Source organism: Rana temporaria, chromosome 6, assembly GCF_905171775.1.
Source record: "Rana temporaria chromosome 6, aRanTem1.1, whole genome shotgun sequence".
NCBI classification, from domain to species: domain Eukaryota; kingdom Metazoa; phylum Chordata; class Amphibia; order Anura; family Ranidae; genus Rana; species Rana temporaria.
In genome coordinates, this window is record NC_053494.1 from 268537 (window position 1) to 281520 (window position 12984).

At 59.2% G+C, this 12984-nt stretch overlaps 1 protein-coding gene across 1 annotated transcript in view; it reads left to right on the plus strand.

Annotated features, from left to right (window-relative positions):
• Positions 1-5360: 5360 nt before the first annotated feature.
• The window catches only part of ARMC5 (armadillo repeat containing 5), a 58603-nt gene continuing 50979 nt past the window's right edge, over positions 5361-12984 (plus strand). The window contains exons 1-2 of the mRNA XM_040355805.1: positions 5361-5698; positions 9700-9730. Of these exons, the coding sequence (XP_040211739.1) occupies positions 5423-5698; positions 9700-9730 (307 nt within the window). The 5' untranslated portion in view covers positions 5361-5422. The remainder of the gene's footprint in view (positions 5699-9699; positions 9731-12984) is intronic.

The following is a 12984-nucleotide window of genomic DNA, read 5'->3' on the forward strand; positions in this document are numbered from 1 at the left end:
TGCTGGACATCTGAGGGAGGCTGTGCAGGAATTAAGCTCTGCTGTAGCCACCTGCATGGTTGAGCTGCAGGACACCACGGCCAACCTGGCCACCAAGGTGGATTGCCTTTGTGAGGCAGTAAATAAAAATACCTGTGCGGTTCAGGCTGCCATACAGGAGGAGGGGAGACGGAGGCAGCGGAGTGAGAGGGCCAACCTCACAAGACAACTGAGGATGCAGGCCCAGACCAACCTCTTCCTCAGCAGGATAGCCGCTGCCTTGGAGGCCAGGCAGCCGTCACCTGGCAGGAGTGGGCCACCTGCCGATGTTCCACCTCCCGATCTCCCACCCCCCCAGGCTCCGCCAAGGCAGCCGCCACCTGCCGATCTCCCCCCCAGGCTCCGCCAAGGCAGCCGCCACCTGCCGATCTCCCACCCCAGGCTCCGCCAAGGCAGCCGTCACCTGCCGATGTTCCACCTCCCGATCTCGCACCCCCCCACCACCCCAGGCTCCGCCAAGGCAGCCGTCACCTGGCAGGAGTGGGCCACCTGCCGATGTTCCACCTCCCGATCTCCCACCCCCCCAGGCTCCGCCAAGGCAGCCGCCACCTGCCGATCTCCCACCCCAGGCTCCGCCAAGGCAGCCGTCACCTGCCGATGTTCCACCTCCCGATCTCCCACCCCCCCACCACCCCTGGCTCCGCCAAGGCAGCCGACACCTGCCGATGTTCCACCTCCCGATCTCCCACCCCCCCAGGCTCCGCCAAGGCAGCCGTCACCTGCCGATGTTCCACCTCCCGATCTCCCACCACCCCAGGCTCTGCCAAGGCAGCCGTCACCTGCCGATGTTCCACCTCCCGATCTCCCACCCCCCCAGGCTCCGCCAAGGCAGCCGACACCTGCTGATGTTCCACCTCCCGATCTCCCACCCCCCACCACCCCAGGCTCCGCCAAGGCAGCCGTCACCTGCCGATATTCCACCTCCCGATCTCCCACCCCCCCAGGCTCCGCCAAGGCAGCCGTCACCTGCCGATGTTCCACCTCCCGATCTCCCACCCCAGGCTCCGCCAAGGCAGCTGTCACCTGCCGATGTTCCACCTCCCGATCTCCCACCCCAGGCTCCGCCAAGGCAGCCGTCACCTGCCGATGTTCCACCTCCCGATCTAACCCCCCCCCACCACCCCAGGCTCCGCCAAGGCAGCCGTCGCCTGCCGATGTTCCACCTCCCGATCTCCCACCCCCCCACCACCCCAGGCTCTGCCAAGGCAGCCGTCACCTGCCGATGTTCCACCTCCCGATCTCCCACCACCCCAGGCTCCACCAAGGCAGCCGTCACCTGCCGATGTTCCACCTCCCGATCTCCCACCCCCCCACCACCCCAGGCTCCGCCAAGGCAGCCGTCACCTGCCGATGTTCCACCTCCCGATCTCCCACCCCCCCACCACCCCAGGCTCCGCCAAGGCAGCCGACACCTGCCGATGTTCCACCTCCCGATCTCCCACCCCAGGCTCCGCCAAGGCAGCCGACACCTGCCGATGTTCCACCTCCCGATCTCCCACCCCCACCACCCCAGGCTCCGCCAAGGCAGCCGTCACCTGCCGATGTTCCACCTCCCGATCTCCCACCCCCCCACCACCCCAGGCTCCGCCAAGGCAGCCGTCACCTGCCGATGTTCCACCTCCCGATCTCCCACCCCCCCACCACCCCAGGCTCCGCCAAGGCAGCCGACACCTGCCGATGTTCCACCTCCCGATCTCCCACCCCAGGCTCCGCCAAGGCAGCCGACACCTGCCGATGTTCCACCTCCCGATCTCCCACCCCCACCACCCCAGGCTCCGCCAAGGCAGCCGTCACCTGCCGATGTTCCACCTCCCGATCTCCCACCCCCCCACCACCCCAGGCTCCGCCAAGGCAGCCGTCACCTGCCGATGTTCCACCTCCCGATCTCCCACCCCAGGCTCCGCCAAGGCAGCCGTCACCTGCCGATGTTCCACCTCCCGATCTCCCACCCCAGGCTCCGCCAAGGCAGCCGACACCTGCCGATGTTCCACCTCCCGATCTCCCACCCCAGGCTCCGCCAAGGCAGCCGTCACCTGCCGATGTTCCACCTCCCGATCTCCCACCCCCCCCACCCCAGGCTCCGCCAAGGCAGCCGTCACCTGCCGATGTTCCACCTCCCGATCTCCCACCCCCCCCACCACCCCAGGCTCCGCCAAGGCAGCCGTCACCTGCCGATGTTCCACCTCCCGATCTCCCACCCCCCCAGGCTCCGCCAAGGCAGCCGTCACCTGCCGATGTTCCACCTCCCAATCTCCCACCCACCCCAGGCTCCGCCAAGGCAGCCGTCACCTGCCGATGTTCCATCTCCCGATCTCCCACCCCAGGCTCCGCCAAGGCAGCCGTCACCTGCCGATGTTCCACCTCCCGATCTCCCACCCCTCCCACCACCCCAGGCTCCGCCAAGGCAGCCGTCACCTGCCGATGTTCCACCTCCCGATCTCCCACCCCCACCACCCCAGGCTCCGCCAAGGCAGCCGTCACCTGCCGATGTTCCACCTCCCGATCTCCCACCCCCCCCACCACCCCAGGCTCCGCCAAGGCAGCCGTCACCTGCCGATGTTCCACCTCCCGATCTCCCACCCCCCAGGCTCCGCCAAGGCAGCCGTCACCTGCCGATGTTCCACCTCCCAATCTCCCACCCACCCCAGGCTCCGCCAAGGCAGCCGTCACCTGCCGATGTTCCACCTCCCAATCTCCCACCCACCCCAGGCTCCGCCAAGGCAGCCGTCACCTGCCGATGTTCCACCTCCCGATCTCCCACCCCAGGCTCCGCCAAGGCAGCCGTCACCTGCCGATGTTCCACCTCCCGATCTCCCACCCCTCCCACCACCCCAGGCTCCGCCAAGGCAGCCGTCACCTGCCGATGTTCCACCTCCCGATCTCCCACCCCCCCACCACCCCAGGCTCCGCCAAGGCAGCCGTCACCTGCCGATGTTCCACCTCCCGATCTCCCACCCCAGGCTCCGCCAAGGCAGCCGACACCTGCCGATGTTCCACCTCCCGATCTCCCACCCCCCACCACCCCAGGCTCCGCCAAGGCAGCCGTCACCTGCCGATGTTCCACCTCCCGATCTCCCACCCCCCCAGGCTCCGCCAAGGCAGCCGTCACCTGCCGATGTTCCACCTCCCGATCTCCCACCCCAGGCTCCGCCAAGGCAGCCGACACCTGCCGATGTTCCACCTCCCGATCTCCCACCCCAGGCTCCGCCAAGGCAGCCGTCACCTGCCGATGTTCCACCTCCCGATCTCCCACCCCCACCACCCCAGGCTCCGCCAAGGCAGCCGTCACCTGCCGATGTTCCACCTCCCGATCTCCCAGCCCCCCACCACCCCAGGCTCCGCCAAGGCAGCCGTCACCTGCCGATGTTCCACCTCCCGATCTTCCCCCCCCCCACCACCCCAGGCTCCGCCAAGGCAGCCGTCACCTGCCGATGTTCCACCTCCCGATCTCCCACCCCCCCCAGGCTCCGCCAAGGCAGCCGTCACCTGCCGATGTTCCACCTCCCGATCTCCCACCCCCCCAGGCTCCGCCAAGGCAGCCGTCACCTGCCGATGTTCCACCTCCCGATCTCCCACCCCAGGCTCCGCCAAGGCAGCCGTCACCTGCCGATGTTCCACCTCCCGATCTCCCACCCCCCCACCACCCCAGGCTCCGCCAAGGCAGCCGTCACCTGCCGATGTTCCACCTCCTGATCTCCCACCCCAGGCTCCGCCAAGGCAGCCGACACCTGCCGATGTTCCACCTCCCGATCTCCCACCCCCCCAGGCTCCGTCAAGGCAGCCGTCACCTGCCGATGTTCCACCTCCCGATCTCCCACCCCCCCACCACCCCAGGCTCCGCCAAGGCAGCCGTCACCTGCCAATGTTCCACCTCCCGATCTCCCACCCCAGGCTCCGCCAAGGCAGCCGTCACCTGCCGATGTTCCACCTCCCGATCTCCCACCCCAGGCTCCGCCAAGGCAGCCGTCACCTGCCGATGTTCCACCTCCCGATCTCCCACCCCAGGCTCCGCCAAGGCAGCCGTCACCTGCCGATGTTCCACCTCCCGATCTCCCACCCCCCCCACCACCCCAGGCTCCGCCAAGGCAGCCGTCACCTGCCGATGTTCCACCTCCCGATCTCCCACCCCCCCAGGCTCCGCCAAGGCAGCCGTCACCTGCCGATGTTCCACCTCCCGATCTCCCACCCCCCCATTACCCCAGGCTCCGCCCAGGCAGCTGAGGAGCCAATCATCTGCCACCAGGCGCAGCCAAAGAAAGGCTAAATGAAAGCCTTTTTTTTTTGTGTATTCTTTGCTCAGGTGATGAGTTTTTTGATGTATTTCTTCCAGCACATGGTGAGGAGTGCTGCTACAGTGTGACTGGTGTGTGAATGGGGGGTGTCACCCTCTGCCATGTGAAAGGTGTATGAATGTACAGTGACATAATTGGAGCCTTGGCGTGGCGTTGCTGCTCCCAAGTCCCGTGTCTTTGGGTCTAATCCAATTAGATGAGGATGAGATGTGTCTGTGCTAGGGACCGCAGTGGTGTGCATGCGTGCATTCTCATTGTGACATGATTAATGTGTGTTTTTAACGTGTAAATATGTCTTCTGTGAGGCATCTCCTGATTGCTGTTCCCTCAGCAGACGGGTTATCCTCGGTTAGGGGGGGAATGTCTCATTGTTGCTTGAATGTCTTGGACTGTATAAAAAGCTGAGAAGAAAACCATTAAAGTCTGTGTTGTTCAAGCAGTAAGCTGGTCTCATGTGTGGCTTATTGGGGCGACTCCAGGGATATTCCTCCTCGTGGAATATTGGGGTGATTATCTTTATGGGAAGAAGGGAAGACTTTGACGGGGATATCATTGTAATACCGTCACACAGACTCACCATTGCCATGAATGCGACTCACCATTGCCATGAATGCAGACTCACCATTGCCATGAATGCGACTCACCATTGCCATCAGTGCAGCCTGATTCATGTCCATCTGCAGCCTTGGAGACAGGGAGGGGCCTCTTTAATAGAAAGTCCCGCCTCCTATTATGGACAGAACAGTGGTCCAATGGCAGCGCAGGAGAAGGGACTCTTCCGTTTCATCCCGTCCCCTCCAGCATTTATATCTTTTTTTGTGGCGCTCGGGGATCCGTTGGGGGCCACAAAAGATATAAATGTGGGCCGTCCGAAACCAGAACACGGGCCGCGATTGGCCCGCGGGCCGGACTTTGGGCATGCCTGATATAGAACGTCACTTCCGTTCCCTGATCTGATAGCACAGGTGTTATAAGGAAGCGGGGATCATGTGACCGGAAGTAGACGTCATCACTGTGAGGCGAAGCTCCATGTCATCAGCGGTAGACGGGCTGTAGAGTCGGCGCAGGCGCAGTGAGTTTTCGGCTGACAGATGGCTGTCCCGTCGTTCTCGTCATGTTTGGCCGCTCTGGCGGCGGCAGCGGAGAACCCGGCAGGTCTCGGTAGTGCTCTGAGTGAGCTCCGGAGCCGTTATGTGTCCCGGGTCGGAGGGGCGGAGCGGTTCCGGAGTTCGGGCGGACTCGCTATGCTCATTAATCTTCTGACCGATCCCTCCGGGGCCGCCGTCCTAGGAAGTTCCCGCCGGGGCCTGGAATTAGGCCTCAGCCTGCTGGCCAATGGATGTACCGAGCCCGGGAGCCGAGTACAGGTGAGGACACGCCCCTCCTACCGGGACTCCGCCCCTTACCTGCACCCTACTCCCAATACATATAATATTGTATACAATGAGGGGGAGGGGTCATATACAGACAGGTGAGGGGGAGGGATCATATACAGGAGGGGGAGGGATCATATACAGACAGGTGAGGGGAGGAGGGGTCATATACAGACAGGGGAGGGGAGGGGGGATCATATACAGACAGGTGAGGGGGAGGGATCATATACAGACAGGTGAGGGGGAGGGATCATATACAGACAGGTGAGGGGGGGGGATCATATACAGACAGGTGAGGGGAGGAGGGATCATATACAGACAGGTGAGGGGGAGGGATCATATACAGACAGGTGGGAGGAGGGGGAGGGATCATATACAGACAGGTGAGGGGGGGGAGGGATCATATACAGACAGGTGAGAGGAGGGGGAGGGGTCATATACAGACAGGGGAGGGGAGAAGGGATCATATACAGACAGGTGAGGGGGGGAGGGATCATATACAGACAGGTGAGGGGGGAGGGATCATATACAGACAGGTGAGGGGGGGAGGGATCATATACAGACAGGTGAGGGGGGGAGGGATCATATACAGACAGGTGAGGGGGGAGGGGTCATATACAGACAGGTGAGGGGGGGAGGGATCATATACAGACAGGTGAGGGGGGGAGGGATCATATACAGACAGGTGAGGGGGGGAGGGATCATATACAGACAGGTGAGGGGGGGAGGGATCATATACAGACAGGTGAGGGGGGGAGGGATCATATACAGACAGGTGAGGGGGGGAGGGATCATATACAGACAGGTGAGGGGGGAGGGATCATATACAGACAGGTGAGGGGGGAGGGATCATATACAGACAGGTGAGGGGGGGAGGGATCATATACAGACAGGTGAGGGGGGGAGGGATCATATACAGACAGGTGAGGGGGGGAGGGATCATATACAGACAGGTGAGGGGAGGGATCATATACAGACAGGTGAGGGGGGGAGGGATCATATACAGACAGGTGAGGGGAGGAGGGATCATATACAGACAGGTGAGGGGGGGAGGGATCATATACAGACAGGTGAGGGGGGGAGGGATCATATACAGACAGGTGAGGGGGGGGATCATATACAGACAGGTGAGGGGGGAGGGATCATATACAGACAGGTGAGGGGGGAGGGATCATATACAGACAGGTGAGGGGGGAGGGATCATATACAGACAGGTGAGGGGAGGGATCCTATACAGACAGGTGAGGGGAGGGGGAGGGATCCTATACAGACAGGTGAGGGGAGGGGGAGGGATCCTATACAGACAGGTGAGGGGAGGGGGAGGGATCCTATACAGACAGGTGAGGGGAGGGGGAGGGATCCTATACAGACAGGGGAGGGGAGGGGGAGGGATCCTATACAGACAGGTGAGGGGAGGGGGAGGGATCATATACAGACAGGTGAGGGGAGGGGGAGGGATCATATACAGACAGGTGAGGGGAGGGGGAGGGATCATATACAGACAGGTGAGGGGAGGGGGAGGGATCATATACAGACAGGTGAGGGGAGGGGGAGGGATCATATACAGACAGGTGAGGGGAGGGATCATATACAGACAGGTGAGGGGGGAGGGATCATATACAGACAGGTGAGGGGGGAGGGATCATATACAGACAGGTGAGGGGGGAGGGGTCATATACAGACAGGTGAGGGGAGGGATCATATACAGACAGGTGAGGGGAGGGGGAGGGATCCTATACAGACAGGTGAGGGGAGGGGGAGGGATCCTATACAGACAGGTGAGGGGAGGGGGAGGGATCCTATACAGACAGGTGAGGGGAGGGGGAGGGATCCTATACAGACAGGTGAGGGGAGGGGGAGGGATCATATACAGACAGGTGAGGGGAGGGGGAGGGATCATATACAGACAGGGGAGGGATCATATACAGACAGGGGAGGGGAAAGGGAGGGATCATATACAGACAGGTGAGGGGAGGGGGAGGGATCATATACAGACAGGTGAGGGGAGGGGGAGGGATCATATACAGACAGGGGAGGGGAGGGGGAGGGATCATATACAGACAGGGGAGGGGGGAGGGATCATATACAGACAGGTGAGGGGAGGGGGAGGGATCATATACAGACAGGGGAGGGGAGGGATCATATACAGACAGGGGAGGGGGGAGGGATCATATACAGACAGGGGAGGGGGAGGGATCATATACAGACAGGGGAGGGATCATATACAGACAGGGGAGGGGAAAGGGAGGGATCATATACAGACAGGGGAGGGGGAGGGATCATATACAGACAGGGGAGGGGAGGGATCATATACAGACAGGGGAGGGGAGGGGGAGGGATCATATACAGACAGGTGAGGGGAGGGGGAGGGATCATATACAGACAGGTGAGGGGAGGGGGAGGGATCATATACAGACAGGGGAGGGATCATATACAGACAGGGGAGGGGAAAGGGAGGGATCATATACAGACAGGTGAGGGGAGGGGGAGGGATCATATACAGACAGGTGAGGGGAGGGGGAGGGATCATATACAGACAGGTGAGGGGAGGGATCATATACAGACAGGTGAGGGGGAGGGATCATATACAGACAGGTGAGGGGAGGGGGAGGGATCATATACAGACAGGTGAGGGGAGGAGGGATCATATACAGACAGGTGAGAGGAGGGCGGGAGGGATCATATACAGACAGGTGAGGGGAGGGGGAGGGATCATATACAGACAGGTGAGGGGAGGAGGGATCATATACAGACAGGTGAGGGGAGGGATCATATACAGACAGGTGAGAGGAGGGGGGGAGGGATCATATACAGACAGGTGAGAGGAGGGGGGGAGGGATCATATACAGACAGGTGAGAGGAGGGGGGGAGGGATCATATACAGACAGGTGAGAGGAGGGGGGGAGGGATCATATACAGACAGGTGAGGGGAGGGGGAGGGATCATATACAGACAGGTGAGGGGAGGAGGGATCATATACAGACAGGTGAGGGGAGGAGGGATCATATACAGACAGGTGAGGGGAGGGGGAGGGATCATATACAGACAGGTGAGGGGGAGGGATCATATACAGACAGGTGAGAGGAGGGGGGGAGGGATCATATACAGACAGGTGAGGGGGGGGGATCATATACAGACAGGTGAGGGGAGGAGGGATCATATACAGACAGGTGAGGGGAGGAGGGATCATATACAGACAGGTGAGGGGAGGGGGAGGGATCATATACAGACAGGTGAGGGGGAGGGATCATATACAGACAGGTGAGGGGAGGAGGGATCATATACAGACAGGTGAGGGGAGGGGGAGGGATCATATACAGACAGGTGAGGGGGAGGGATCATATACAGACAGGTGAGGGATCATATACAGACAGGTGAGGGGAGGGGGAGGGATCATATACAGACAGGTGAGGGGAGGGATCATATACAGACAGGTGAGGGGAGGGGGAGGGATCATATACAGACAGGTGAGGGGAGGAGGAGGGATCATATACAGACAGGTGAGGGGAGGGGGAGGGATCATATACAGACAGGTGAGGGGAGGGGGAGGGATCATATACAGACAGGTGAGAGGAGAGGGGGAGGGATCATATACAGACAGGTGAGGGGGGGGGATCATATACAGACAGGTGAGGGGAGGAGGGATCATATACAGACAGGTGAGGGGAGGAGGGATCATATACAGACAGGTGAGGGGAGGGGGAGGGATCATATACAGACAGGTGAGGGGGAGGGATCATATACAGACAGGTGAGGGGAGGAGGGATCATATACAGACAGGTGAGGGGAGGGGGAGGGATCATATACAGACAGGTGAGGGGAGGGATCATATACAGACAGGTGAGGGGGGGAGGGATCATATACAGACAGGGGAGGGGAGGGGGAGGGATCATATACAGACAGGTGAGAGGCGGAGCAATGGGGGGGGGCGGTACCTGTATAGTGTATGTTCTCCAGTCACTGTGGTAACGGTTGCGTTCTCTGCTGTATTTCAGGTGCGAGATCTCGGGGGGATTCCCGCTCTTAGTAAGTAGTATTGGTTTCTATGGAAGATGGGGGAGGGGGGCACGGTTTTCTTTACCATGACCGGTTGCTTCGACGTCATCGGCGCACGCGCATTGAATAAACGGGTCGCTCTTGACGTTTCTTCAGCGCCGGAGCCTGCGAACCTGGAAATATATCCGGGTCACAGCGTTGTGCGGGGGCCGCTGCACACTACACGTTGGTTATGACTAAGGCTTTATAGGCTGAAACGCGTCAGCTGTTCTCATTTGCGTTTGTTCGCTGTGACTTGTTAATAAAAACAAAGATTTTTAAAGAGCAACAACCAGAGTGCGGATGATCTTTCCCTCATTCACGTCACTCCTTCGTCTCACAGGGGTGTCCTTCTGGATTAGAACGATTGGGGGACAGATGTTGGTGATCGGGGGGGGGGATAATGTGGGACGTCCCCGAGACACCCCGCCGGGCGCTTCCTCCAGTCGGACCATCAGAGAGGTCACATCTTGTAGCTGCATTGAGTAGAGGTGGGGCCGACTCATGGCTCCTCCCACCCCAGGTCACCAGATCCTCCATCTCCGGAGGAGGCCGATCCGCTCTTTCATGTATTGTTCAGAATTAAAATCCGAGAAACCATCTCTCAAAAAGAGGAATATAAGAAATAACGGGGTGAATGTGGGCAGCCAATGTCCGCGGCAGGATCTCTCTAGGGTATTGGGGTACACCTGCGTAAGGCTCCCCCCAGGGTATTGGGGTACACCTGCGTAAGGCTCTCTCTAGGGTATTGGGGTACACCTGCGTAAGGCTCTCTCCAGGGTATTGGGGTACACCTGCGTAAGGCTCTCTCCAGGGTATTGGGGTACACCTGCGTAAGGCTCTCTCCAGGGTATTGGGGTACACCTGCGTAAGGCTCTCTCCAGGGTATTGGGGTACACCTGCGTAAGGATCTCTCCAGGGTATTGGGGTACACCTGCGTAAGGCTCTCTCCAGGGTATTGGGGTACACCTGCGTAAGGCTCTCTCCAGGGTATTGGGGTACACCTGCGTAAGGCTCTCTCCAGGGTATTGGGGTACACCTGCGTAAGGCTCTCTCCAGGGTATTGGGGTACACCTGCGTAAGGCTCTCTCTAGGGTATTGGGGTACACCTGCGTAAGGCTCTCTCTAGGGTATTGGGGTACACCTGCGTAAGGCTCTCTCCAGGGTATTGGGGTACACCTGCGTAAGGCTCTCTCCAGGGTATTGGGGTACACCTGCGTAAGGCTCTCTCCAGGGTATTGGGGTACACCTGCGTAAGGCTCTCTCCAGGGTATTGGGGTACACCTGCGTAAGGCTCTCTCCAGGGTATTGGGGTACACCTGCGTAAGGCTCTCTCCAGGGTATTGGGGTACACCTGCGTAAGGCTCTCTCCAGGGTATTGGGGTACACCTGCGTAAGGCTCTCTCCAGGGTATTGGGGTACACCTGCGTAAGGCTCTCTCCAGGGTATTGGGGTACACCTGCGTAAGGCTCTCTCCAGGGTATTGGGGTACACCTGCGTAAGGCTCTCTCCAGGGTATTGGGGTACACCTGCGTAAGGCTCTCTCCAGGGTATTGGGGTACACCTGCGTAAGGCTCTCTCTAGGGTATTGGGGTACACCTGTGTAAGGCTCTCTCCAGGGTATTGGGGTACACCTGCGTAAGGATCTCTCCAGGGTATTGGGGTACACCTGCGTAAGGCTCTCTCCAGGGTATTGGGGTACACCTGCGTAAGGATCTCTCCAGGGTATTGGGGTACACCTGCGTAAGGCTCTCTCCAGGGTATTGGGGTACACCTGCGTAAGGATCTCTCCAGGGTATTGGGGTACACCTGCGTAAGGCTCTCTCCAGGGTATTGGGGTACACCTGCGTAAGGATCTCTCCAGGGTATTGGGGTACACCTGCGTAAGGCTCTCTCCAGGGTATTGGGGTACACCTGCGTAAGGCTCTCTCCAGGGTATTGGGGTACACCTGCGTAAGGATCTCTCCAGGGTATTGGGGTACACCTGCGTAAGGATCTCTCCAGGTACTGTAAAGTGTGGCTTCTATGTGATGGTGAAAGCAGACGTGTCCTAAACCCTTCAGGTCGCCCCCCCCCCAGGGGATCTCCTCCTCCTCCCCCAGGTGATCTTCTCCCCTGCAGCCGCTGTCACATTGGAAAGTGAATGATGTGCATGATCCGGGTGCCTTTGGCTCTGCTTTGTGTGGGATTGCCGGGTTCTCTGTGCTCTCGGATTCTCTAGCCCAGCTTTCCGGTTCTCCTTTTACTGCATTTTCTTGCGTCGGCTTTAGTTGCATTTTTTCATTTTGAAGTGCAGAAAGAAAGGTAAAGGTTTGTAGATCTTCCCTGGAAATGTGTGTGGGGGGAGGGGTCTTTATGTCTATTCCTGATGTTTTTCTGGTCTACAAGTCTCTTACCGAAGGATAGGCCAGCATTCCTGGCCTGAGAAGAGGAGGATTATATAGACCCCCCCCCCCCCCCCTTGAAGGGTCTTTTTATAAGGAACCTGTTGTGAGAAGACGATGTAGGCCGCCATTGCTAAGCTCCTCCTACTTCCCTGGCTGTCATGGCGATGCCTTTGTCTTTTTTCCAACACTGCCAACTAGTATTTTCAGATGGCCGTCTCTGTCCTGTCATGACAAAGTACAGTCTAGAGGCCGGACCTTCTGTAGAAATTCCATTATTCAGGTGGTGGAGCGGGAAGATGTTCCAAAGGTCAACTTGTCCCTGGACTCCTTTTGGGGTATTTGCTATGGAAGAGGTTGGTAGCAGTTGTCTCCTTTTGGACCATCTGTCTCTTATTCAAACCCTTATCTGGAGCTGTGTCAGGGGGTGGAGTCACTGCTATGTGTGTGAATATCACCTTGAGTTATTGAGCTCTGTAAACCAAGCTTTGCCAATGAGAAGTGAAAACATGAAATTGAGCCAGGAACATTCTGTGTGATGATTTATATTTTATAACATTTAACATTTTTGATGAATATTTTAGTTGTATTTTGTCGTCCCAACTAAACTGAATAAGACTCCATGTACAGGAGGAGGCCAACATCTGGAATTATGGGGAAAGGCAGAGGGGTTGCCACATGGTATGTCCCTGGCAAAGATCCCCTTGCATTGGTGGTTTTGGTGAATGGGATAGGCCAGCTTGTCGCGGCGCGCCGCCGTAGGCCAGCTTGTCGCGGCGCGCCGCCGTAGGCCAGCTTGCCGCGGCGCGCCGCCGTAGGCCAGCTTGCCGCAGCGCGCCGCCGTAGGCCAGCTTGTCGCGG